General features: G+C 37.6%; 1 protein-coding gene across 3 annotated transcripts in view; it reads left to right on the top strand.

Annotated features, from left to right (window-relative positions):
* The window catches only part of LOC149263930 (serine/threonine-protein kinase TOR-like), a 491,915-nt gene that overhangs the window by 190,664 nt on the left and 275,819 nt on the right, over window positions 1-25,432 (top strand). For all 3 annotated transcript variants that reach the window (XM_089426963.1, XM_089426958.1, XM_089426968.1), the window contains exon 32: window positions 20,984-21,081. In XM_089426963.1, the coding sequence (XP_089283089.1) occupies window positions 20,984-21,081 (98 nt within the window). The remainder of the gene's footprint in view (window positions 1-20,983; window positions 21,082-25,432) is intronic.

The following is a 25,432-nucleotide window of genomic DNA, read 5'->3' as shown; positions in this document are numbered from 1 at the left end:
GGACAACTACTAGATGTAGTAACAACAATGGGACAAAGACCCACTGTCACCATCATTCAATGCCCCCTGCTCTTTACAGACCTTCACCGATGGGAGGAGTCTCGGTAGGAGGAAATCACTTGTAATTGATATGTCAACAACTAGGTATGATGTGATTTCACAAATCCCATTCAAGGAGAGACATAATAAAGGCTCAATGCTTCAGGGAAGCTTAGGGCTCTCTAAGAAAGACCTAGGATGGAGACCAAGACTTAGGGCTCAAGATTTGCAATGATATTAGGTATGCCTAAGATCAAGATTCCAAGGGTGAGATAGGATCTCTCAAGAAGCTTTATAAGATGATATGACACTTCAAATAGGCTCTTTGCTTTCCTTGAGAGTCCTACTAAGTACTTACACTAGATCTATGGTTTTTATGGATAATTGTGGGAAGAAATTCCTCCTAGGTATTCACTAGGTCAAGGTAAGAGAGAGGAAAGGGTCTCTTATCATTTATTCTATCAAATACAAGGCTCATAGAACCCTCAAGGAGGCCACCTATCGAAGAAAAACAAGCTAGGTTCCCTTCTAGGGCACACCTAGGGCACGAGGATATATTGAGAATTAATCGTGAAAATTCCACGAAAATTTGAGATCCTTAAGGGGAAACTGTTAATTTTAGATAACAATGGTATGTTCTATGCTTTAGCACAATTTACTTCAATGTTCCTTGTTAGCCCAATGACAATTTCCAATTATCTTCAGTAGCAATCACATTAACTTATACACATTGACAGTAATTGCAGATAGAACATAAAAACATATGCAAAGGACAAGCCAAGACAAGAGGACATAAGATGTGGCAGATGCCAGGGACAAACCCCAATGTGGGGAACCCTTTGATCAAATCTTCTTATTATTCTTCAATAGTTCAGCAAAGAGAGGGAGAGTACAAATATCAGAAATACAAGCCCAAAGCAGTTCTGCCAAATCAATAGTCAATGCAACCCTAACCAGAAAGTTAACGGTGGTCAAAGCTGCCCCAAAACGTCCTCCAAGCAGCTCGGTCAACAACAGAAGAATGCAACCTGCCAAGCGAGTCAAAGTCAAGTCGAATAATACTCGGTCAACCCAGTCAAAGTCTGCTGTAATTCTGGGTCAAACCAAAAAGTCAACGCAAGAATCAACTCTGTCAAACAGTCCCCAATCACCTCGAAATCCATGCCAAAGAATGCGAACTACAGAAATTGAAATTCTACCCACAAAACATAAGTCAACACTGGTCAAGCATGTCCTAATCTTTGAAATTTTCGGCCTCCAAAACCAATCTAGAAATATGCCTTCTTCCACACATGGGAAGGAGAGAGAGCCTCCAAGTTGTACAAACCAATAAAGAGAGGAGAGAGAAGAAGATGTGATGAGATGAGTGCTATCCAAATGAGAGAAGGGTCACTTCTATTTATACACTTCATTGTGGGTGAGGAGACACATACATTGGGCTTCTTGAGTCTACATTTCACTGAGGTCGACCTTGACAATTTGTTCATGGGACATCATGACTCAATTCCACTTCCCTTTGACAGGCACATAGATTCTATATGGCTTCGAAGTTTCACTGTAGCCCACAAATGTTCCTTTCTTCCCAGATGCATCTAGTTTGTTTCTTTTCTCTTTCGGTACATGAAAATATACAGGACAACCAAAAATTCTAAAATGAGAGACATTAGGTTTCTTACCGGTCCAAACTTCTTTGGGTGTCTTGAAGTCGAAAGCTTGATGTGGGAATCGATTTTGGACATATGAAGCATAAAAACTATGGCTAAAGCAAGAAAACTGATAACTTGGAACTTGAATGTAAAAATACACACAGGTATTTGTAAATAATAATGTGTTAATATATATAAGATGTATGATGATTGTTTAGAATGAGGACCCCCATTTATATACCTAAGCAAGTGTCCTTTGTGAATGGGCATGCCTTTTAGACATGCCTTTTCACTTAACTTAATCACTATTTAACCTAATTAATATTTAATTATTTAATTTTTATATTTATTTTATTTAAGTACTTGTTATGAATTATATTCATAACATAGCCCTTTCCTTCAGAAGCTTTGTCCTCAAAGCTATATTGCTCGCAATTGTCTTCGTCGTCACTTGTGGCCCAACATCGATAATTCTCTAGTAACTCTATTTTGAGACTAGGGTTGTCTTCCTTTTTTTTTTCCATTGTCGTGCTCTTTCCGAATGGCGGTGTTGTCGCACAGATTGACACGATAGCGCTTAGACTGGGGGCTGTCACTCTGATCCCTGTCTCTCCGTTTAAGCCTGTCTCCGGCGGCTAAGGGGGGTAGACCCTATGGGAAAATGATTGACCAACTGTGAACCAGTTGGGTTGGGAGACACGAAGGAACAAGGACTAAAATGATTTGTTAAATAAATAGACCAGTGCCTTATGGGTTTGATGTTTAAACGATTATTTACTAGATGTTGCAGAGATGTAAACCATGTTCAGCAATCATTTATCATCAAATAACTTGAACGATGCAGGATATCCAGTAAAACCACAATGTTCTTATAATGATTCAGCGATTAAATCTCAATAACGATATTCCAGCGATTAAAGAATTTCGAAAGATAAATGCTTTAAACAACCACGAAATTTCAAAAGGTAACCGGAGATCACATTCATATAGCTAATCTTTTAATAGTCATTCAAGCATATTTAACGACATGAAAAATGATAAACATTAACCCCACATTAGAAAATTTAGCCTCAGCGAAAGAGAAAAAAGTAATAGATTCCTGGGCTAAGATTCAAACTGGCAAAAAATTTCCAAAAATGATTTTATAATATATATATATATATATATATATATATATTTTTTTTTTTTTTAAAGAAAGCTAAAGATTAAATCGAAAATCCAAATTCTAGGAAAAAGGAATTTTTTATATCTTTTTATATCTTATATATTTTTTTATTTGATTTTCAAATATTTTTTGTTTTTATATTTTTGTATTTTTTTTTTTTTTTTAATAAAATAAAACTTGACTGAACTATAAAAAAAACTAAATTTAAATCTCAAAAGCTTAATCTTTAAATATGTATAAGTCTAAAACCGGAAAAGATAAAATACTAATTCTAAATGAAGATTAAATATGTAAAAATCTACCACTGAAAAAATATAAAAAAGCATGAATGAAATCTAAACATAAATAATTTAATTTTAAACCACGAACCTAAGATCTAATTGGAAATCTAAACGCTTGAAACGAAACCAAAAGAGAAATACGCTAACCCTAGCCTAACACAAAACAGAAACTGAACGAAAGTTAAACGTAAGCTAAGTAAAAAAAAAAAATTCGACATGCGTACAGGTGATGGCAGCGTGCTTGATGGGCCTGCGGATGCGACTTGCTGAGCGATGGAGGCAGTCAAGACGGTGGCGGCTTTACAATGCAGGTTGCAGGCTCGATGAGGAGATGGACGCAGCGGATTTTAAACACATCGACGCACAGAATATATCACCTGGCCCCAAAATACAACGGTATTGCATACGCATGTAATAACAAGGGAAATCGAACGATTTTGGGTGTGTTGATTCCGCAGTTGTGTGAAATAACTACGCGCGGGAGGTATGGAGCTTGGTACGTGGATCGGGCAGATGACAATGGAATGGTTCGATGCAGCAACTGCTGGAGATTGTCTTGCAGGTGGTGCGTGGGAAGGAGGCAATGGACGTGCATATGATTAGAAACCACAGTTTGGGTAATGAGAGTCTGAAAATACGATGGCAATGTGGAGAAGACACAGAGGCTTTTGGGAGAGCATACGCAGTCGGCAGCAGATAAAGGGATCGTAGAAATAGAGGGTTGCCAAGCAACTCACGTGAAGAATAGGAGGCCGCGCAGGAGTGAAACAAGCTGCTCTCATAAATAAAATAAAAAAATTTCTTTCTGCAAATAAGTCTTGAGCAGTAAACAGTTCCGACGAACCACCAAGTCCCTTCAGAAGTTTAGAAAATACGATGAAGATTATCCCTGCTTCAGATTTTATTGAAGAAAACCCCAAAACCAGCACCTGTAACCTGCAGAAGAAAGAAAAAAACCTAATGAAATCTGCGTATAAAACAAAATTTAAACCCTAGATCAGCTAAAAAATTTACAGCTTTTGACTCTTTTAACAGCTAGATTTAGCAATAACAGCAGTAATATTTTCAGAATATCAGATTTACTATGAAAAACTTCAGAAAATCTCTCATGCAAATTCAAAAAAATAAACTAAATGATAAACCCAGGATCAAAACTAGCTGGGCTCTGCAAGAAAATGCTTGCAGGAGTTGGCTGGTTCAGCCGAGAACTTCCCCAAACGCCCGCTGATCTTCTTCAATAAGGGTTTCCTGCACAGCTCACTTCAACCATCAATAAAGAGAGAAAAAATAATACTAGATCTCAAAAAGCAATGGAGATACCTGCCATTACTTCAGAAAACCTAATACCATTCAAACCCTAGCAAGTGAACAAGATACCTGTGCTCAACAATACTCTATAATAAGCTGGTACTAATGGCTGAAAATCAAAATATGCAGAAAATAAAATAGCTCACAGCACTTCCAGAGAGTAGCATCAGCAAGCTTTTAACCCCAAAGTCTTTCTTTGTTAGCACCAGAAAAGTTTACAAGATAGCTTCTTCAGCACAAGACTCCAAGATCCAATGATCTCAAATGACCCCTAACACCCTATTTAAAGGAAAAGTTCCCAACAGCTAGTTCAAGTGATCCACGTCAAATGATCTCGACCGTTGATGAGGATCAAGATATCTCTTGATCTCATCCGTCGAATTTTTAATGTATTAAAAAATTGAAATTTTGCATTTATTTACTCAAAATATTATTATTTTTAGGTTTTTTTACTTTATATATATATTTTTTATATTTTTTTATTATTTTAAATTTTTTATATTTTTATATTTTTTAATTTATTTTTAAATGGATCCTTGAACTTAGCCTCTGGGAAAATCACCTAGGACCTAGGACTTAGGACTTATGAGGGGATTAAAACATTTCTTAACCCTCAAGACACTTTACATCATGACTTTTACAACTTTACATCCCAAGGGGGGGAAACCCATTTGACATAGACCCTGATAAACCACCCAGTTCTGCGACACAACTATAATCTGGTAGATTAAAACACTAGGATTCTCCTAAGATTCTAATGATAAAATCCATTCCGGCTTTGGGGTTAGGCTGAAGGGAAACTCTGCCGATCATGGATCGGTGAGACGAAAAACCTTCTGGAACGTAGATTATCACTTAGAAAATTAGGTCCACCTAGGCAATTTACAGACATGACTCATATCTGCTAAGATTATTTACAATTTATACATGCAGACTGGGTTTACAACATTATTGATCAAGCTGTCGATGACTGTAGCATGGCACGGACATGTCGATCCAGCGCTACCCTTTTTGCAAAGAAAAGGGGGTGTACTGCTATGGGCAGTTGACCGGTAGTGGTCAACATCTGGCTCTACTTGGGGACACGTTGCTGCACTATTGGAATGTGAGAATCCAGAATCTGCATCCACGCAACACACAACAGAAATAAGTAGCGTCCATTCAAAAATCATCATATAACATTTAAGCGCATAAAAGGTAGAAGCTCTTTAACTATGAAAAGTAAATCTAATCTAAAACAGAAATGAAATGCTGAAATGACAAGGAGTAGGGATAGAAATACAATACAAAGGATGCCGTATGGCATCAGATATCATCTTTGAAGAACAGCTTGAGCATTTGGCCATTCGCTGGTAGATCAAGTGGTTCGCCATCCAGTCTGCTTAAGTGGAATGAGTTTGGTCCAGCTATATCTCGAATGATGTAAGGTCCCAGCCACAAACTATCAAAGTTCTTATGTTTTCCTGGTTTCTCATTCTTGCGGTCCCAAAGTAATACCATATCTCCCACCTGCAAAGATCTAGATCGAGAGAATTTATCAAAGATTTTCTTAATGTTAGATTGATTTTTACATATAGCATCAAAAGCTGTCCTACGAGCTTCATCTAACTCCACAATCTGATCTATTCTATTTTGAACAACATCTTTATTAGTAGAAAAATTCTGGAGGAGCTGATAAGCTGGCAATTTGAGGTGCACAGGTAAAGTTACATCCAAGCCATAAACTAATTCAAAGGGAGATTTACCAGTAGCTTTCTTCTTAGTGATTCTATCTGCCCATAAAGCATACTTGATTTTGCTGTCCCATGATCTCTTATTATCTCCTACTATCTTCTTGATAATGGTTATGAGATTCTTGTTACTTGATTCAGCCAGACCATTACCCTGAGGATAGTAATTTGACGAATGAGATAAGACAATGCCATACTTGAAACAAAAAGATGAAAACTCTAAAGAACTAAAAGCTTTGGCATTGTCAGTAGTGATCTTAGCGGGGACACCAAATCTAGTAATGATGCTATTTTCAATGAAATCCATAATAACCTTTTCAGTGGCATTCTTAGCAGGAATGGCTTCAACCCATTTAGTGAAATAATCCGTTGCAGTCAAAATCCAAGAGTAGCCATTGCTAGAATTTTCATGGAACTTCCCTATGAAGTCCAGACCCCAATGCTGAAAAGGTGCCTCTATAATGACAGGTTGTAGAGGTAGGGCAGCAAGCTTCTGTTTCCCAGTGAAAAGTTGACAGGCTTGACAGGGTCTAACAAACTTGTGCACATCAGAAAAAATTGAAGGCCAATAATAGCCAACTCTCAGGATTTTGTGGGCGGTAGTTCTAGCAGCATAATGACCACCACAAAATCCTGAATGAAACTCAGAGATTAATTTCTTGGACTCAACGTCGTCAACACACCTAAGCACTATGCCCTCAGGATTTCTCCACCCAAGGCCATCCTTCATAAGGCAATACTTAGTGGCTTTTAGTCTAAGAGCCCTTCTCTTATGAGCAACTAAATGGTTAGGACATGCAAGATTCATCAAGTAATAAACTATGTCCTTGTACCACTCATGCTCTGCTAATCTTTGCAGCTCCGGCGAAGATAGATCGCTAAGACAGAACAAACCAAGAGTCTTTTCATTACCTTTAGTTAACATCTGAGCTAAACCTTGGCCTTTGACCAACTTGGTGGGTTTGATTTCTAAATTATACTTTTGTATTTTAGTAACCCACCTAGCGTGAGTCCCTAAGCAATCAGTTTGAGTTAATATATCCTTGACAGCAGAATGTGGGACGAAAGCAATGATTTTAGAATAACCCACATAAGTTTTAAAGTGCTTAAGAGACTTGACCAGGGCATAAGCTTGCTTTTCCATGGTATTGTACTTCAATTCGGAATTTTGAAGTGCTCTACTCATGAAAGCAATAGGTTGCTCGTGACCCTCTTTATTCTTTTGAAGCAGGACACCAGCAATGGTATCTTCGGAAACGAAAGAAAAAATCATGAAATCCTTGGAATAATCGGGACTAACTAAGACAGGAGCTCTTGCGATAGCACATTTGATTTCTTGGAAAGCCTTTTTGCCATCTTCTTGCCAAACAAATTTTGCATCTTTCTTTAGAAGATTTTGAATAGGCTTAGGTATTTCTGCGTAATTTGGAATAAACCTTCTAATAAAATTTATTTTTCCGAGGAAAGACTGAAGGGATTTAAGATTATAAGGGAGAGGAATCTTTTGGATTGCTTCAATTCTTTCAGGATCAATTTTGATTCCTTCCTTAGAAATGATATGGCCGAGTAATTTCCCTTCCGTTACTCCAAAAACAGACTTAGCTGGATTCAAAGAAATCCCGTATTCTCTACATCTATCGAAAACCTGCCTAAGATGATTTACATGACTGGTACCATCTTTAGAGAAAACAGTAAGATCATCTTGGTAAATTTCAATAAATTTCCCGATTAACCCTTTAAAGGCATAATCCATAGCCCTTTGGAATGTAGCCCCAACGTTTGTTAATCCAAAAGGCATTCTGATGTATTCAAAGGTACCCCATGGCGTGGTGAACGTGGTTTTATGACGATCTTCCTTCTTAACCCATACCTGATTGTACCCAGAAAAACCATCTAGTAGTGACATCATTCCAGAACCGGTTACTCTTTGCAACAAAGTCTCCATGTTTGGCAAAGGGTAATTATCTTTCTTGCATGCTAGATTGAGGTTTCGAAAATCGACACACAGCCTTATCGTACCATTCTTTTTCCTAACAATCACCAGATTCGAACACCATGTTGAATGCCTTGTTTGGGCGATAATCCCTGCTGCAAGCATTTTCGCAAGTTCTTTCTGAACCAAGGGGGCTAATTTAGGATTAATTTGCCTAAGTTTCTGACGAAAGGGTTTAGCATTTTCATCCTTTAAGGGGATAGTATGTTCCATGACATCTTCCCTATAGCCCTTTAATTCATCATAAGAAAAAGCTAAAATATCTCGATATTCGCGAAGTAAATCTGTTAACTTTTTTCTTTCCTCCACACTAGTACCTCTACCAATTTGAACGATCTTTGGGTTTTCAGAAGTACCAATGTTTATCTCGAGATATTCGCCTGGGTCCATCTTATTTTCTTCTCTCAGCTTCGTGGCATCATGCCGATCAAAATGTTGCTCGAAGGCAACCACATTCCTAGGAGTAGGATTTATGATATGCTCATGATTTAAAGATCCATCCTCCTCAGAAACTATCTGGAAATCCTCAAACTCATCCAAACTATTAAGAAAACGAATGACTTGCTTTTCATCATTGAAGACCTGCCAATGCTCTGAGTTATCTGGAACAGATGGTCTGAATATTACTTCCATTTTGATCTTGTCATTAATTAGCTCATCAGATAACTGGAAAGTAGTAGCAGCTACGGCAAGTTCATCTGCCAAACTATTTTGCTCTCTTGGAATTGCTTCGAGGTCAAGGGCATCAAAATGCTCCATAGTATCCCACACAGCATTTCGATAATTTCTTAATCTTTGATTTCTGCATGTGAATCTATTTTTAAGCTGCATGATAACTAAATCAGAATCCCCCTTAATGCTAAGCAATTTAACCTTCAAAGACTTGGCCAACTCAAGCCCCAACAATATAGCCTCATATTCAGCAACATTGTTGGTTGCTTCAAATTCTAATCGATAGGCAAACTTGAAAATGTGACCAAGGGGAGATTTAAGCACTATTCGAGCACCTTTACCATGCCTAGACAATGCACCATCGAAGTACATATACCAAACTTTACCCTTGAGATCCCTAATCTTATCATCGGGAGGAATTATAAAATTAAACATGATGGCATAGTTCCCAATGTCAGATTGCTCTTTGATTATTTCGTTGTGAGGTCTCTTAGGATCTTCAACATGAAATTTTCTTTCGGGCTCTCTATTTAGTCTTACAAAACCATCACCCCTAGGAGAAGGAATCATATCATATGACCAATTCATTTGAATACTTCCTCCTAGATCAGAGGCCCACTTTCTATATAACAGCATACCCTAGGCATCAGGCACATCCACAACAACAATATCCATGACAACCATGATGTCTGGGTAAACTGAAAGATGAACTTGCAAATCTTTGATTAAACCATGTACTTTGATTTTCCTAGAATCCACGGCGCATATGTTATAGTAGGGTCTAGAAACTCTTAAGTTAAGCTGTTCCATGACCCTTTTAGTCATTACACAAGCTGATGCACCAGAATACAACATGCAATTATTTAATTTATACCCATTAACTAATAAAGTGATAAAGAAAGGTTGGTGATCTTTGTTATCAGCATCTAAGCTTTGCAAATATATGGGAGCATCATGATAGTCAACTTCCCGAGTCTTCTGTTGAGAAGTATTGACTTGAGGACCTTGAATCGCTCTTAGTAACTTGTCTCTTTGGGAAGGGATTTTAGCAACTCGGAGACAGGAACCCAGATTTTTGCATTGTTAAACCTAGTGTGGAAAAAGTCTGGAAAAAATCCCGATTTAATCCTAAAAACGCGATTTTTTGAACTAAACGATTTAATCCCCTGACTTTTTGGCGGCTTTTTCACAAAGGAAAAAATCCCGATTTTTTCCTTATACTCCCGATTTAATCAGGAGTCGACCCAAAAAGTCTGCCTCCCTTCCTAGGCCGCGGATAAAGAGGCCGCAAAGGGATTTTTTCCTTATACTCCCGATTTAATCGGGAGTCGACCCAAAAAGTCTGCCTCCCTTCCCAGGCCGCGGATAAAGAGGCCGCAAAGGTGAAAAAACTGTAAATTGAAGCTTCCATCCATGCATTTTCAAGTTATTGCATTGTATTGTTTGTCATACTTCTTGCGAGCATAGCAGTCTCATTTGTAATCTGTTAGTTTTGAGGTTAAGATATGTTTTTGTTTTCCAAGGAAAAACAAATCTTTATACTTCATATTTCTAGTTAGAAAGCAAAGTATACATTGGCTAAGCCTCCAGGCTTTCAGTGATCCAGACTCTAACAGCCACTGCCCCTTCAAAAGATTACAAAAGTACCAAAAGGACATGCATACAACAGTCTTTCGTAGAAAGAACCCCACACCATCAAAAACATTGTTACAGTTTTTGAATGCTTCCAGAAGAAACAACAAAGAGGAGGTCATGAAGATCAAATAGCAACAACCTGTCCAAAAAAAACAAAACCAGTGCCTCAAAAAAGAACCCATTTTTCAGACAGGAACAAAGTACTTGTGAAATCTTGTGACAACAAAAATCCTTCCTGCAATGAGAGCACGTTTTGAAAGGGAATCTTCTTTAGTGGTGAACTTCCTGTAAATGTGGGCAAAGGTTATGTATTAGAAGTGGATTTTACCTCCAAGAGTTTTTGAATAATAGATGCCAAGGCTAGGTTAGTAATTTGACATCTATTGTTTTCTCAGAAAATAAGAAGCTTGGAGTCACCAAGCGTTAATTTTCACATCTACTGTGATACTCACTGTTAATTTTCATTGGACCTACCACCTGACACCTTATTACCCAAGCAGATTACAATCAACTGAATAAATGCATGACTTATTTCTTAATACAATTAGTGGAAACAAAAATTAAAAGGGGAAGAGGATCTTAGTGACTGATTACTTGATGACTTTTAGATGACTCATGAGTCATGATATACATTTATTATATTTTTTGTTGATATTTTGACTCTTGAGAGTTGAGACTTAGACAGGACCCAAAATTCAGGAGTTGATTCACTATTTTGATATGTGATGTAGCATTAGACTTCATATACATATTATATATTAGCTTTCTTTACATGTTTATGTGGAAATGCATTTATTTGATGTTGTGGATGCTCTAGATGTTAAAAAAAATAAAATAAAAATGAATAATTTTGTGTTTTTTTAATTTTGCCGACTTTTTGCCGACTTTTTCAAAAAACTCCAGACTTTGACGAGTTTTTCAACTTTTGGACCCTTGCTGAATTAATCCCGACTTCGACTTTTTCCACATTGGTTAAACCAACTTCCCAAACCGACATCTATTCCAGAGTTTACACCAGGGTTAAAAGTTCGAGGGGGAATTTGATTCCTGCTTTGATCTTTATCCCTTCTCTGATAGGTCAAACCCTTATCTCTAGCAATTTCCAAGATTTGTTCGGGAGAGGGTTTTTCACCATATAACCTAGCCAAAATATCATCTTCATTTTCAAGGTTATTTATACTAAAAGCTGATGAAGGATTCACAACATCACGACTCTTTTCCTTGACCTCTATCCAATCATCCATAGACAAAGGAAACTTGCTGCCTACTACATTTATTTGATCACTTGTTCCAAACATTCCATTATCTAAAATTCTTCTAACGATGGGACAAGTGGCCTCTTCATGAAGAGCATCACAAACCCGACAGTAAGGAGGAGCATTATCAACCAAATTATTTAGCGGATTAGGAGGTCTCTGCTCACTAGATTGACCCTTCCTTTGCCAATTGTTATTTCTATTATTATTGTTTCGAGGTTGAAAATTCTGCGTTTGCGATCTTTCCATTTGGATCAACCTATTCTGCAAAGTGGTTATCTCCTTATTATGATTAATTTCCATAGTTTCAATTTTTTGAAGCAATTTGAGAACAAGCTCACTTTCAGGTTCTTGAACTACTTTTCCTTTAGGTTCCTTTAGTTTCGTAGCAGCCCTATCGAAACCTGGGATCTCAGACTTCCCAGATGCAGCCTTGTCCTTTTCAAGCTCTATAGCTAAGGCTTGGCAATCTCTATAATCATTATGTTTAGCACGCCTTAATTCATAAGATGGCTCAGGACTAAAGGCATCAATGTAAAAATCTTGGAGAGTTTTGTCTGTAGGTTTATAGTCTTGAGGTAATTCTCTAACAATACCATTAAATCTTTTATTAAATTCTTCAACAGTTTCATCCTCTCTCTTTTTTATTAGGCTAATAGCTTTTACGAGGTGTCTCCCTTCTCTCTTATCTCCATATTTTTCTTTAAATGCATTAATGATTGATTCTAAGGAATCAAATGAATTCTGAGGCTTTTTAGTAAACCATTCATGAGCATCACCTCCCAAGGTTAAAATGAAGAGAGTCATTCTAACATCTTCATGATTGAAATCAGGAGACCTTGCGTATTTAGCCATCCATATACTAAAGTCTCTTAGATGCGAATTTGCACTAACAGCATTATCTCCCTGAAATTTAGTCAATTTATCTATCCCAACTGATGGAATAGCATTGGGATACCCTGGAATGCTAGAAAAATTGCAAGGGGCATACATATCCATGATGCTGTGCCTAACTTGACCTTTAAAAAGCAAATGAATGTCAGAGAGGGCTTCTTGTCCAAGGTTAACAAGAAGTGTACGAGAAGAGAGTTTGTGTAATCGTACCCTGAGGACCTTTTCAGGATCAGGAGTAGGATTGCACAGACTGCTTGGATGTCTTCTAGTATACACTCTTGAAGATAATATATGAAGTGGAGTCGCCACCTGAACAAGAAGTGAAACACGAAAAAGCTCGAAATGAAAGAACCAAGGACAGAAAAACTCTATCCCGGGCAACGGCGCCAAAAAATGTTGTCGCACAGATTGACATGACAACGCTCAGATCGGGGGCTGTCACTCTGATCCCCGATCTCTCCGTTTAAACCTGTCTCCCGCGGCTAAGGGGGGTAGACCCTATGGGAAAATGATTGACCAACTGTGAACTAGTTGGGTTGGGAGACACGAAGGAACAAGGACTAAAATGATTTGTTAAATAAATAGACCAGTGCCTTATGGGTTTGATGTTTAAACGATTATTTACTAGATGTTGCAGAGATGTAAACCATGTACAACAATCATTTATCATCAAATAACTTGAACGATGCAAGATATCCAGTAAAACCACAATGTTCTTATAATGATTCAGCGATTAAAGCTCAATAACGATATTCCAGCGATTAAAGAATTTCGAAAGATAAATGCTTTAAACAACCACGCAATTTCAAAAGTTAACCGGAGATCACATTCATATAGCTAATCTTTAAATAGTCATTCAAGCATATTTAACCACATGAAAAATGATAAGGGTTAACCCCACATCAGAAAATTTAGCCTCAGCGAAAGAGATAAAAAAGTAACAGATTCCTGGGCTAAGATTCAAACTGGCAAAAAATTTCCAAAAATGATTTTATAATATATATTATATATATATATATATATATTTTTTTTTTTTTTAATTTTTTTTTTTAAAGAAAACTAAAGATTAAATAAAAAATCCAAATTCTAGGAAAAATGAATTTTTTATATCTTTTTATATCTTATATATTTTTTTATTTGATTTTCAAATATTTTTTGTTTTTATATTTTTGTATTTTTGTATTTTTTTTTTTTATAAAATAAAACTTGACTGAACTATAAAAAAAACTAAATTTAAATCTCAAAAGCTTAATCTTTAAATATGTATAAGTCTAAAACCGGAAAAGATAAAAGACTAATTCTAAATGAAGATTAAATATGTAAAAATCTACCACTGAAAAAATATTAAAAAAAGCATGAATGAAATCAAAACATAAATAATTTAATTTTAAACCACGAACCTAAGATCTAATTGGAAATCTAAACGCCTGAAACGAAACCAAAAGAGAAATACGCTAACCCTAGCCTAACACAAAACAGAAACTGAACGAAAGTTAAACGTAAGCTAAGTAAAAAAAAAAAAATCGACGTGCGTAGAGGTGATGGCAGCGTGCTTGACGGGCTTGCGGATGCGACTTGCTGAGCGATGGAGGCAGTCAAGACGGCGACGGCTTTACAATGCAGGTTGCAGGCTCGATGAGGAGATGGACGCAGCGGATTTTAAACACATCGACGCACAAAATATATCACCTGGCCCCAAAATATAACGGTATTGCATACGCATGTAATAACAAGGGAAATCGAACGATTTTGGGTGTGTTGATTCCGCAGTTGTGTGAAATAACTACACGCGGGAGGTATGGAGCTTGGTACGTGGATCGGGCAGATGACAATGGAATGGTTCAATGCAGCAACTGCTGGAGATTGTCTTGCAGGTGGTGCGTGGGAAGGAGGCAATGGACGCGCATATGATTAGAAACCGCAGTTTGGATAATGAGAGTCTGAAAATAACGATGGCAATGTGGAGAAGACACAGAGGCTTTTGGGAGAGCGTATGCAGTCGGCAGCAAATAAAGGGATCGCAGAAATAGAGGGTTGCCAAGCAACTCACGTGAAGAATAGGAGGCCGTGTAGGAGTGAAACAAGCTGCTCTCATAAATAAATAAAAAAAATTTTCTTTCTGCAAATAAGTCTTGAGCAGTAAACAGTTTTGACGAACCACCAAGTGCCTTCAGAAGTTTAGAAAATACGATGAAGACTATCCCTGCTTCAGATTTTATTGAAGAAAACCCCAAAACCAGCACCTATAACCTGCAGAAGAAAGAAAAAACCTAATGAAATCTGTGTATGAAACAAAATTTAAACCCTAGATCAGCTAAACAATTTACAACTTTTGACTCTTTAACAGCCAGATTTAGCAATAACAGCAGTAATATTTTTAGAATATCAGATTTACTATGAAAAACTTATAAAAATCTCTCATGCAAATTCAAAAAAAAAAACTAAATGATAAACCCAGGATCAAAACTAGCTGGGCTCTGCAAGAAAATGCTTGCGGGAGTTGGCTGGTTCAGCCGAGAACTTCCCCAAACGCCCGCTGATCTTCTTCAATAAGGGTTTCCTGCACAACTCACTTCAACCATCAATAAAGAGAGAAAAAATAATACTAGATCTCAAAAAGCAATGGAGATACCTGCCATTACTTCAGAAAACCTAATACCATTCAAACCCTAGCAAGTGAACAAGATACCTGTGCTCAACAATACTCTATAATAAGCTGTTACTAATGGCTGAAAATCAAAATATGCAGAAAATAAAATAGCTCACAGCACTTCCAGAGAGTAACACCAGCAAGCTTTTAACCCCAAAGTCTTTCTTTATTAGCACCAGAAAAGTTTACAAGAGAGCTTCTTCAGCACAAGACTCCAAGATCCAATGATCTCAAATGACCCCTAACACCCTATTTAAAGGAAAAGTTCCCAACAGCTAGTTCAAGTGATCCACGTCAAATGATCTCGACCGTTGATGAGGATCAAGATATCTCTTGATCTCATCCGTCGAATTTTTAATGTATTAAAAAATTGAAATTTTGCATTTATTTACTCAAAATATTATTATTTTTAGGTTTTTTTACTTTATATATATTTTTTAAATTTTTTTATTATTTTTAATTTTTTATATTTTACATTTATTTTATATTTTTTAATTTATTTTTAAATGGATCCTTGAACTTAGCCTTTGGGAAAATCACCTAGGACCTAGGACTTAGGACTTATGAGGGGATTAAAACATTTCTTAACCCTCAAGACACTTTACATCATGACTTTTACAACTTTACATCCTAAGGGGGGAAAACCCATTTGACATAGACCCTGATAAACCACCCAGTTCTGCGAAACAACTATAATCTGGCAGATTAAAACACTAGGATTCTCCTAAGATTCTAATGATAAAATCCATTCCGGCTTTGGGGTTAGGCTGAAGGAAAACTCTGCCGATCATGGATTGGTGAGATGAAAAACCTTCCAGAACGTAGATTATCACTTAGAAAATTAGGTCCACCTAGGCAATTTACAGACATGACTCATATCTGCTAAGATTATTTACAATTTATACATGGAGACTAGGTTTACAACATAGATTGATCAAGCTGTCGATGACTGTAGCATGGCACGAACATGTCGATCAAGCGCTACCCTTTTTGCAAAGAAAAGGGGGTGTACTGCTATGGGCAGTTGACCGGTAGTGGTCAACATCTGGCTCTACTTGGGGACACGTTGCTGCACTATTGGAATGTGAGAATCCAGAATCTGCATCCACGCAACACACAACATAAATAAGTAGCGTCCATTCAAAAATCATCATATAACATTTAAGCGCATAAAAGATAGAAGCTCTTTAACTATGAAAAGTAAATCTAATCTAAAACAGAAATGAAATGCTGAAATGACAAGGAGTAGGGATAGAAATACAATACAAAGGATGCCCTATGGCATCAAATATCATCTTTGAAGAACAACTTGAGCATTTGGCCATTCGCTGGTAGATCAAGTGGTTCGCCATCCAGTCTGCTCAAGTGGAATGAGTTTGGTCCAGCTATATCTCGAATGATGTAAGGTCCCAGCCACAAACCCTTTTGAAAATCCTCTTTCTTGGCGGAGCGCAGATGAGGTAGCCATGCTCTTGATATCGGAGCAAGAAGTGAATACTCAAGGTGTATATCTGCCGGGACTTCAAACATCCCATCCACGTCATCGTAGAGAGGAACGATAGAGATCACCATAGCCACCCAATCGGATGACAGGTTTTCTTGTTGGTGTGATAAGAGGGTGACCATGCAATAGGCACCGCCTCCATCGTCTAGCATACACGGGTTATTGTGGAGTGTGTCCTTGAATTCTCAGAGGAGGTCCTGATTGAGTTGCTGCACCACAGAAAATGAAGCTGCCACGAGGTCGTGTTGATTGGAGATAAATTGGAAGGGAGGGTTGAGGTCGTAGTGAGAGAACCATTCTTCAATAATAGTTTTCATTCTTAGATCGGGAACCATATCTTGTGGCTCATGCAGATCTTTTACCGACTTTCGATCGTAGGTAAGGTTAGAGTTGGGGATTCTAACAGGATCCGAAATGAATTTCTTTGAAATTGGGCAGAAAAACTCTTCCGGTATTTCTTCATAATTCTCAGTGTGATCCACATTCGTTGGGCTTAGGCTTCGCTCCCGCTTTCTGTAGCTCTTGGTCATTTTTATAAGTTGTATTGACCCTGCAGTAATCAAGTAGCAGGAATGGTTTCCAAATGAACTGATTCGGATATAAAAGAATCTCCCGCACTCTCAAAGATCCTCAATGCTTCCTATCTTGGTTCGTTTGTTATTACTGTCAGTTTCTTTCCTTGATAATTCTCTATAAATTTTTAGATTGTTTGTTTGATCAGTCTCTGGAGTCTCATTTTGTTCATTCATTTTATATTGTTTTACATCCTCTTTTATAGATTCTATATCTTCAAAACCCTTCTTTTTCTCAAGAGCCACCGATGGTAGATTTTCATTGACCACTTCTTCTTCGTTGATATGATATTGTACATGTTCTTGTTTCTCAAGATAGTCCTCATCTTGATCTTATTTTGTTTCTTCCTTGTTGATATCATCTCTCTTATTATCGATTTCCCTTCGACATGCTTTAACTTCTGCACATGAGTTTTCTAAATGCTGAAATGTTTCTGGAATTTTTATAAATTGCTCAACATATTCAGGATGTGACCATAATGGCACATTGTGTGGCGAACAACGTTCAAAGGTCTGCATGATTATATCGTGTGCCATGGCTCTGGTACCAATGAAGCATAAAAACTATGGTTGAAGCAAGAAAATTGATAGCTTGGAACTTGAATGTAAAAATACATAGGTATTTGTAAATAATAATGTATTAATATATATAAGATGATGATTGTTTACAATGAGGACCCTCATTTATATACCTAAGCAGGTGTCCTTTCGTGAATGGGCATGTTTTTTAGACATGCCTTTTCACTTAAATTAATCACTATTTAACCTAATTAATATTTAATTATTTAATATTTATATTTATTTTATTTAAGTGCTTGTTATGAATTATATTCATAACAACATATATAGCGGTGTTGGTGGCTTCTCCCCATAAGAACTTCAGAAGACCTTGATCATGAAGCATAACACGAGTGGCTTCTATGATAGTACGATTCTTCCTTTCGACAACACCATTTTGTTTAGGAGCATATGCAGTAGTGGTCTCCCTCTTAATGCAAACTTCTCTACAAGAATCTTTGAATTCATTTGACTCATATTCGGTACCATTATCGGTCCTCAATATTTTGATCTTCTTCCCTGTTTGATACTTGACCAGGCTTTGAAAGAGCAAAACCATTTGAATACTTCATCATCCTTCTTTAAGAAATAGATCCATGTTTTGCGAGAGAAGTCATCCACAAAAATAGCATAATATACATATCCACCCAAAGACTCACGGGCAACATACCTGATAGATCCGAATGGACCAATTGAAGAATATCGGTGGTTTGAGTCTCACTTGAGGGGAATGGCCCCCTTCTATGTTTTCCAGCTTCACATCCCTGATAAACACCTTCATGATTTAAGTTGAATTTAGGCATCCCTGTGACCATCTTCCTTACATCGGGTAAGGCTTTGAAATGAAGGTGAGCAAATCTTCGGTGCCATAATTCGGATTGAAGAGAAGTGTCACAAGTCATTGCTCCCAACAAACTTCTTCCAACCTGATAGAGACCTTCAACCCTGAATCCAAGAGTGAATGCATCTCTTGGGTTCCTTTGCCAAACATGAACCCTCCCATCAATGAATGTCAGCTTAAAACCTGTCTTCCATCGCAGAAATAGAAACCAAGTCCTTTTTCAGATCAGATACATATAACATTTCTTGCAAATGAAGAGTTTGACCTTGATTGAAGTGAAGAGTAACAGTCCCAATTCCTTTCACGGGAGAAGTGGCATTATCCCAAGTATAATCTCCATATTTGTCTTCTTTTCAACCAAGTTTGAGAGAGATTCTTTGTACCTAGTGAAGTGCCTTGAGGCACCACTGTCAATCAACCAATGGTCCAGTGTATCCAGAGGAGAGGCAGTGGAGAGGGCAAAAATAAGATAAAACTCTTTTTGCTTTACAATATTAACTTCTTCATACCTGGAGTTTCTCAACTTCTTGGGAGGATGACCATTTCCATTTCAAGCAGCTGGAGCATTCCTCTTTCCTTTGTTGTTGATCTTGTTGTTCCTTTGATTGCCATTGCCCTTGAAGTTGTTGTTATTATTGGAGTATCCTTCTTGCGAGGACACTCTCTAGAGAAGTGGCCAAACCTGTTGCAATTGAAGCACCTTCCTTTCCTTCCTTCATTGAATACCGACTTGAATCCTTGTCCTTGATTCCTTGGACCAACATTGTTCCTTCTCTTAGAATGAGCGGAGAAGGCGGTAGGATTGTTTCCATTTGAGGGCTTGTCTCTTTCCATCATCCTTATTTCTTCTTGAGTGGATCTGTCGAATAGTTCATCAAATCCCAGAATCCGGTCATTGTTGAGGATGGTAGTGTTAAACACATCCCAATCTCTTGTAAGGCCTCCAAGTGCAATAAGAGAGAGCTCTCTGTCACCAGTGACTTCACCAATAGAGGGGTTTTTGACCCAAAAATACATATTTAAAAATTCTTTTTCCTTTTTCTTTACAACAGGTTCAAATAGGACTTTTACTCTTTTGACTCAAAAACCTAGAAGCATGAAGAACATTCTTGTCTAGAAATATAATAATAATTTTTCTTTTTCCTTTCTTTTGATTTTTACATAAAATACATGATGGTACAAATTATGAAGACTGAAACTAGATACATTCTCCAGCAGACAGAAGCTACATCCCAACCAGCTCGATTGCCTTTCCAATGCCCTCAAACTAATCTTGTTGCAACTCTATGGGTAGACCAAATTCTCTTGAAAATGAGCAATCTTGAAATTTGAAAGAGTGGGAGTGGAATTACCCTCACCCCCCGTCCCCCTCTCCCCCACTGTGCATTCTGGCAATATGTTGTACTGACCTCAGCTGATGCTGAAATAGAACTTTGCAAGGCACTAGAACCCTCCAAACACCACACCAACCACTGATCTTCTAAAACACCACCGTATGAAGCTATATCAGTTGAACCAAGACCATCCTTGTCCTTGCACATAGAGCAGACATCCCAAAAAACCAGAAGTAGAAATCACTCTCTGCCGTCATTTGACCACAATTATGCTGTCAAGAGATGCTTGAGCTGTCAAAAGAAATTCTTGCTGGGGTAGCAACAAGTGACTTAATAACCACAGTCGACTTCCTGGCAAAGGGGAGAGCCTTATGATCGAAACATGCAACTTACTGCAGTCTCTGAAGGCATCAATCCCACATAGAAACTGGCGACAGACCAACCCCAAAAGTTATTCTCAGTTATTCAACTATAACTCCCAGATGAATATGGGACCAGACTGCCGGGATCCTCTCAGGTGCGGAATACGGTCCAATAATCCAATAATCAGTTTTATGAGTACTGACCATGGCCCCTGAAGCAGCAAAAAAAGCGTCCAAGCATGAGAAAGCCCCATTAATAGATCAGTGATAACACTCACAGAGAGGAGAGTCATCTGCAAAATGGTGATTGACCATCTCTGAATCATCATTGGATCAGAATATCTCTAACTTGTCCTGCAATACGAGCTACCTCCAACAAATAACCCAATGCATCTGCAGTCAAAAGATTGACATTGACAAGTTTTAAGTACAACTTTAAATACAGTATTGATAAATCAGCGTTTCTTTCAAGTAGTTTCTGGTTTCTATTATATAACTTCTACTGGCATTGATGTTAATAAGAGTAATTGAGTGGTCTTTCAGGTACGAAAAGTTGCAACGTTGGGAAGATGCCCTTTCTGCATATACCTCAAAGGCACCTCGAGCATCAAATCAACATCTTGTCCTTGAGGCAACATTAGGTTAGCTTATCGAATTCTCTTTTTGTCTCTTCCCTGTTCTTTGCATTCTGATTCAGAGTGTTTTATTTTTTATTTTTATTATTATATATTGTTGTTTTTTCATTTTATGTAGGAGGTTCAGTTAATGTTGATTGCTGTTAATAAACATGTTGATGTGTTTTTAGTTCTCATCTTTACAGTAATCCTTTCTTCCCTTCTTGTACTTTCACATCTCATTCCATCTCTTAAATTTATTTGTATTTTGCATATGATTAACAAAAAAAATAATGAAAAACTTGCTTTGTCAGCCGAAGTTGATATAGGTGCATATTGTGTTACGATATTCGGGAAGTAATTTTACAATGTGATAGCCTCAAAAGGGAAAAGCCTTGATTCTTATACTCATCTTTGAAAGGTTCAAACAAGTGGGCCTTTCACGATTCACCTATGGCTTTATGAGGTTAAGGGTTGAGGACTATGAGTAACAAGGGTGTTTGAGGTGCCCTTCTTCCCCACAAATATATGATCATTAAGTCAAACTGTCTACATGTATGTGTTGGATGGTTTACTTGGTATTAAATTGTATTGTCTTAACCATCCAATTACAGTGCTCAAGTTGTTGTCAGACTCAGAGATAAATTGTATTCTTATTGTTCAAAAGATTGGTTATTGGTACTTAGTTTTTATCTGCTGGGGCTATTGTGCAACCTGCTTTTTGGCCAAATGTTCTTGTCAACCATCTTCCTTTCATCTTGTCCAAGTTTTCTTGTGTGCAATGCGAGAACATTCCTTTTTAGAAATTTTATGGTGTATCTGTACATGATTTGTTCTTAGCCATCTTATGCCCTAACTTACTCTAGAGTTCTTGTTTATTAGGATTTGCCTGTCTTAACCATCCAATTACAGTGCTCAAGTTGTTGTCAGACTCAGAGATAAATTGTATTCTTATTGTTCAAAAGATTGGTTATTGGTACTTAGTTTTTATCTGCTGGGGCTATTGTGCAACCTGCTTTTTGGCCAAATGTTCTTGTCAACCATCTTCCTTTCATCTTGTCCAAGTTTTCTTGTGTGCAATGCGAGAACATTCCTTTTTAGAAATTTTATGGTGTATCTGTTCATGATTTGTTCTTAGCCATCTTATGCCCTAACTTACTCTAGAGTTCTTGTTTATTAGGATTTGCCTGAGTAGTTGCTCATCTTTGACTTGTCAGGGATGTTGCATGCGTGTACTATTTGTACTATTTGTGCATCCTATATGTTGATGTTTGTAGCTCGGTCAGGTACTTTTGTACAAGCCTAAGTGTCTAGGCATGCAAAATTTGCACATGGTCTCCTTAGGACATTTGTTCAAGTGTGAGCAAGCTGCTAATGTAACTTAGCCTCAGTTCAACTTTAGGAAACACACATAATCAATTACGTTGGCTAATTGAGCTAAATAAACTTTGGAAAAGTAAAGTAATTTGCTTTAGTGATTATGATTTAATCTTAATTGTTCATCTCAAGTGATGCGAGATCTAATATTGGCCGTCAATCGCCTTGGAGTTGAGGGTTAGGGATTTAGCTCAATATAAAGTCATTAAAGCGAGGCTAAAGAGAGGAGAAGACATACCATACAATTGCACTTGCCATTGAGAGAGGGATTTTCTCAAGTGAGGAGCGTGATACTCAAGCGTGTCGGGTTCAAGGAAGTTACATAGGAGATCTAGGTAAGCCAAGGAGATCAAGGACAAATCTAGGGTTTGATTTGTAGGATCAGATCCAAGGTATGTTGTATATGTAATTTTCTCAGTTGGGCCATTTTCACAACATGGGATTCCAAGTAGGTTTATAGTTTTTTTAATGAAGAATTGTTGATTGGGCGGAATCTATTTGTGTCACTTGTGATTGAGATAAGTGTCATTTTTCTTCCGATAATTGTGTTAAGAACTTAGATGTGCCTTTATTCAGTATATTTGTAATCTGCTAGGTTAATAAAGTACTAAATGCTAGGTTCAAAGGAAAAATTAACAATATACACATATTTGTTCCTTTGTTAGGCTTTGGAGATCTGTTATGTTTCTTCATGATTGTTTTTAGATATTTCTTTGTATTTGATATTGATGAATTCAAAGCTATTTTTTTTTTGTAGTTTGTAACAGTGTTGTTAAAAGCGCGATTCAATCACGCTTTTTTGAAAAAAGCGCGCGTTTTTGGTCATGCCGAATAAAACCCGCGTTTTATACCAAAAAAGCGCCGGTTTTTTTTATAGCACTTTTTTCCGAAAAAAGCGCGCTTTAAATTGAAAAAAGCGCCGAGGGCGCGGGCAGCGGGCTTTTAATAAAGGAAAACGAATTTTTTTTTGTCATTTCTGACTGTCGCCGCGCGGAGGAGGAGGAGAAGAGCTGAAGGGTTTGGGTCGACTTTGGGAGTGAATCCAAGTGTTTTTAGGAGAAATCCAAGACAAGATCACCAATTTGTCCATAAAAACGGTATGTAGATTAATTTTTTTTTGTTTTCCTTCTTTAAAAACTTTGTTTTTCATTGTTTTTGGTTGGGAAACTTCATATGGGCACCATTTTCCTTTTGTTTTCATTGTTTTTAAAGAATTTTTTGTAATTTTTCATTGATTTGGGATGGGTAACTTGGTATGACTATGGGAACCAATTTTTTATTTTTTATTTTTCATTTTTTTAAAACCTTGTTTATGTTTTTTCATTGTTTTTTGGCATTTGCCATTTGGTTGGGTAACTTGGGTTTGGAAATTGGGATTTTGTAAATTTGTAACTTGTAATTTTGTAAATGCTAAATTGTAATTTGTAATCCTAAATTCCTATTTCCTAATCCTTATTTTTCCATAGGTTTGCAAATTCAAAATTCAAAAACAAACATGCCAAGGAAATTGGATCCTTTCTGGGAATATGGTGAACCTTTTGCTCCGAATGATAGACAAAACTTGCATTGCAAGTTGTGTGGAAAGGAGATACGCGGGGGGGTGTACAGGTTGAAGTATCACCTTGCACAAATCCCTGGACGTGATGTGGGGCCCTGTATAAATACAAATCCTGAACTTATCCAAAGAGCCATGAGAGCATTGGGAGAATTAGAGCACACTAGAGAGGCCAAAGAAGAACTCAAAAGGCAACTAAAAAGGTCAGCTGAAGGAAGTGGGCCAAGTGGCACTGGTTCTACTGCAGCGTCAGTCAATCCGGTAGCTGCATCATCATTTTTTGTTCCTCGAACCACACCTGGTTCACAACCAACTATCGGATCAATGCTAAAAAGAACTGAAAAAGAACAAGTTGATAGGTTGATGGCAAAATTTCTCCTCTGGAGTGATATTCCTTTCAGCATTGTAAGGAATAATCCATTTTTCCAACCTGCTGTTGATGCTATTGCCAGTGTTGGCCCGGGGTACAAAATCCCTTCTTATCATGATTTCAGAGGCCGGATTCTTCAAGATGAAAAGCGTGACTGCACCCAAAGATTGGAGGATTTTAGGGCATCATGGGCACAAACAGGATGCACTGTTATGTCAGATGGTTGGACTGACCAAAAGGGGAGAACCCTTATAAATTTCTTGGTTAGTTGTCCCACGGGGACTATGTTTATCAAATCTATTGATGCAACTCATCAAATCAAAGATGCAAGAACTTTATGTGATTTGCTGGATGTGTTTATTTCGGAGGTGGGTGCAGAAAATGTTGTCCAAGTCATAACGGACAATGCTGCAAATTATGTTGCTGCTGGTAGAATGCTTATGGACAGGCATCCTACTTTATTTTGGACACCTTGTGCTGCCCATTGTATTGATTTGATGTTAGAGGACATAGGGAAAATTCCCTTTGTCAAAGATATTGTTGACTCATCAAAAAGCATCACAAAATTTATTTACAATCACACATCTGTGCTTAGCTTGATGAGAAAATGCACCAACAACAAAGAGTTGGTGCGCCCCGCCATTACACGGTTTGCGACGAGTTTCATATCTCTTCAATCCCTCTTGAATTCTATGTGGGATTTGAAGAGAATGTTTCTTTCAGAGGAGTGGCGTGCTTCGTCAATGAGCCGCAAACCAAAAGGAGAGGCCGTGTGCAGACTAGTTTCATACCAGGAAGACTTCTGGGTGGGAGTGCAGGAGGTGTGCGCTGTTACTGAACCTTTGGTAAAGGTTCTTCGGTTGGTTGATGGTGAGAAGCCCGCAATGGGCTATTTGTATGAAGCCATGGACAGGGCCAAAGAAGCCATTCGGTCCTACTATGATGATAAGGGAGATGATGGGTTTCAGAAACAACTCCTTCTATGGGAAGTGATTGATGAGCGATGGAACAACACACTCCATCGTCCCATTCATGCTACTGGGCTTTTCCTGAACCCTGCATTTTCTTATGCATGT

The sequence above is a fragment of the Pinus tabuliformis genome, chromosome 6, assembly GCF_031772625.1.
Source record: "Pinus tabuliformis cultivar Carrire ecotype Pingquan chromosome 6, CPIR1, whole genome shotgun sequence".
NCBI lineage: Eukaryota > Viridiplantae > Streptophyta > Pinopsida > Pinales > Pinaceae > Pinus > Pinus tabuliformis.
Note: the sequence above shows the minus strand (reverse complement) of the source record. Positions and strands in the feature narration are given on the sequence as shown.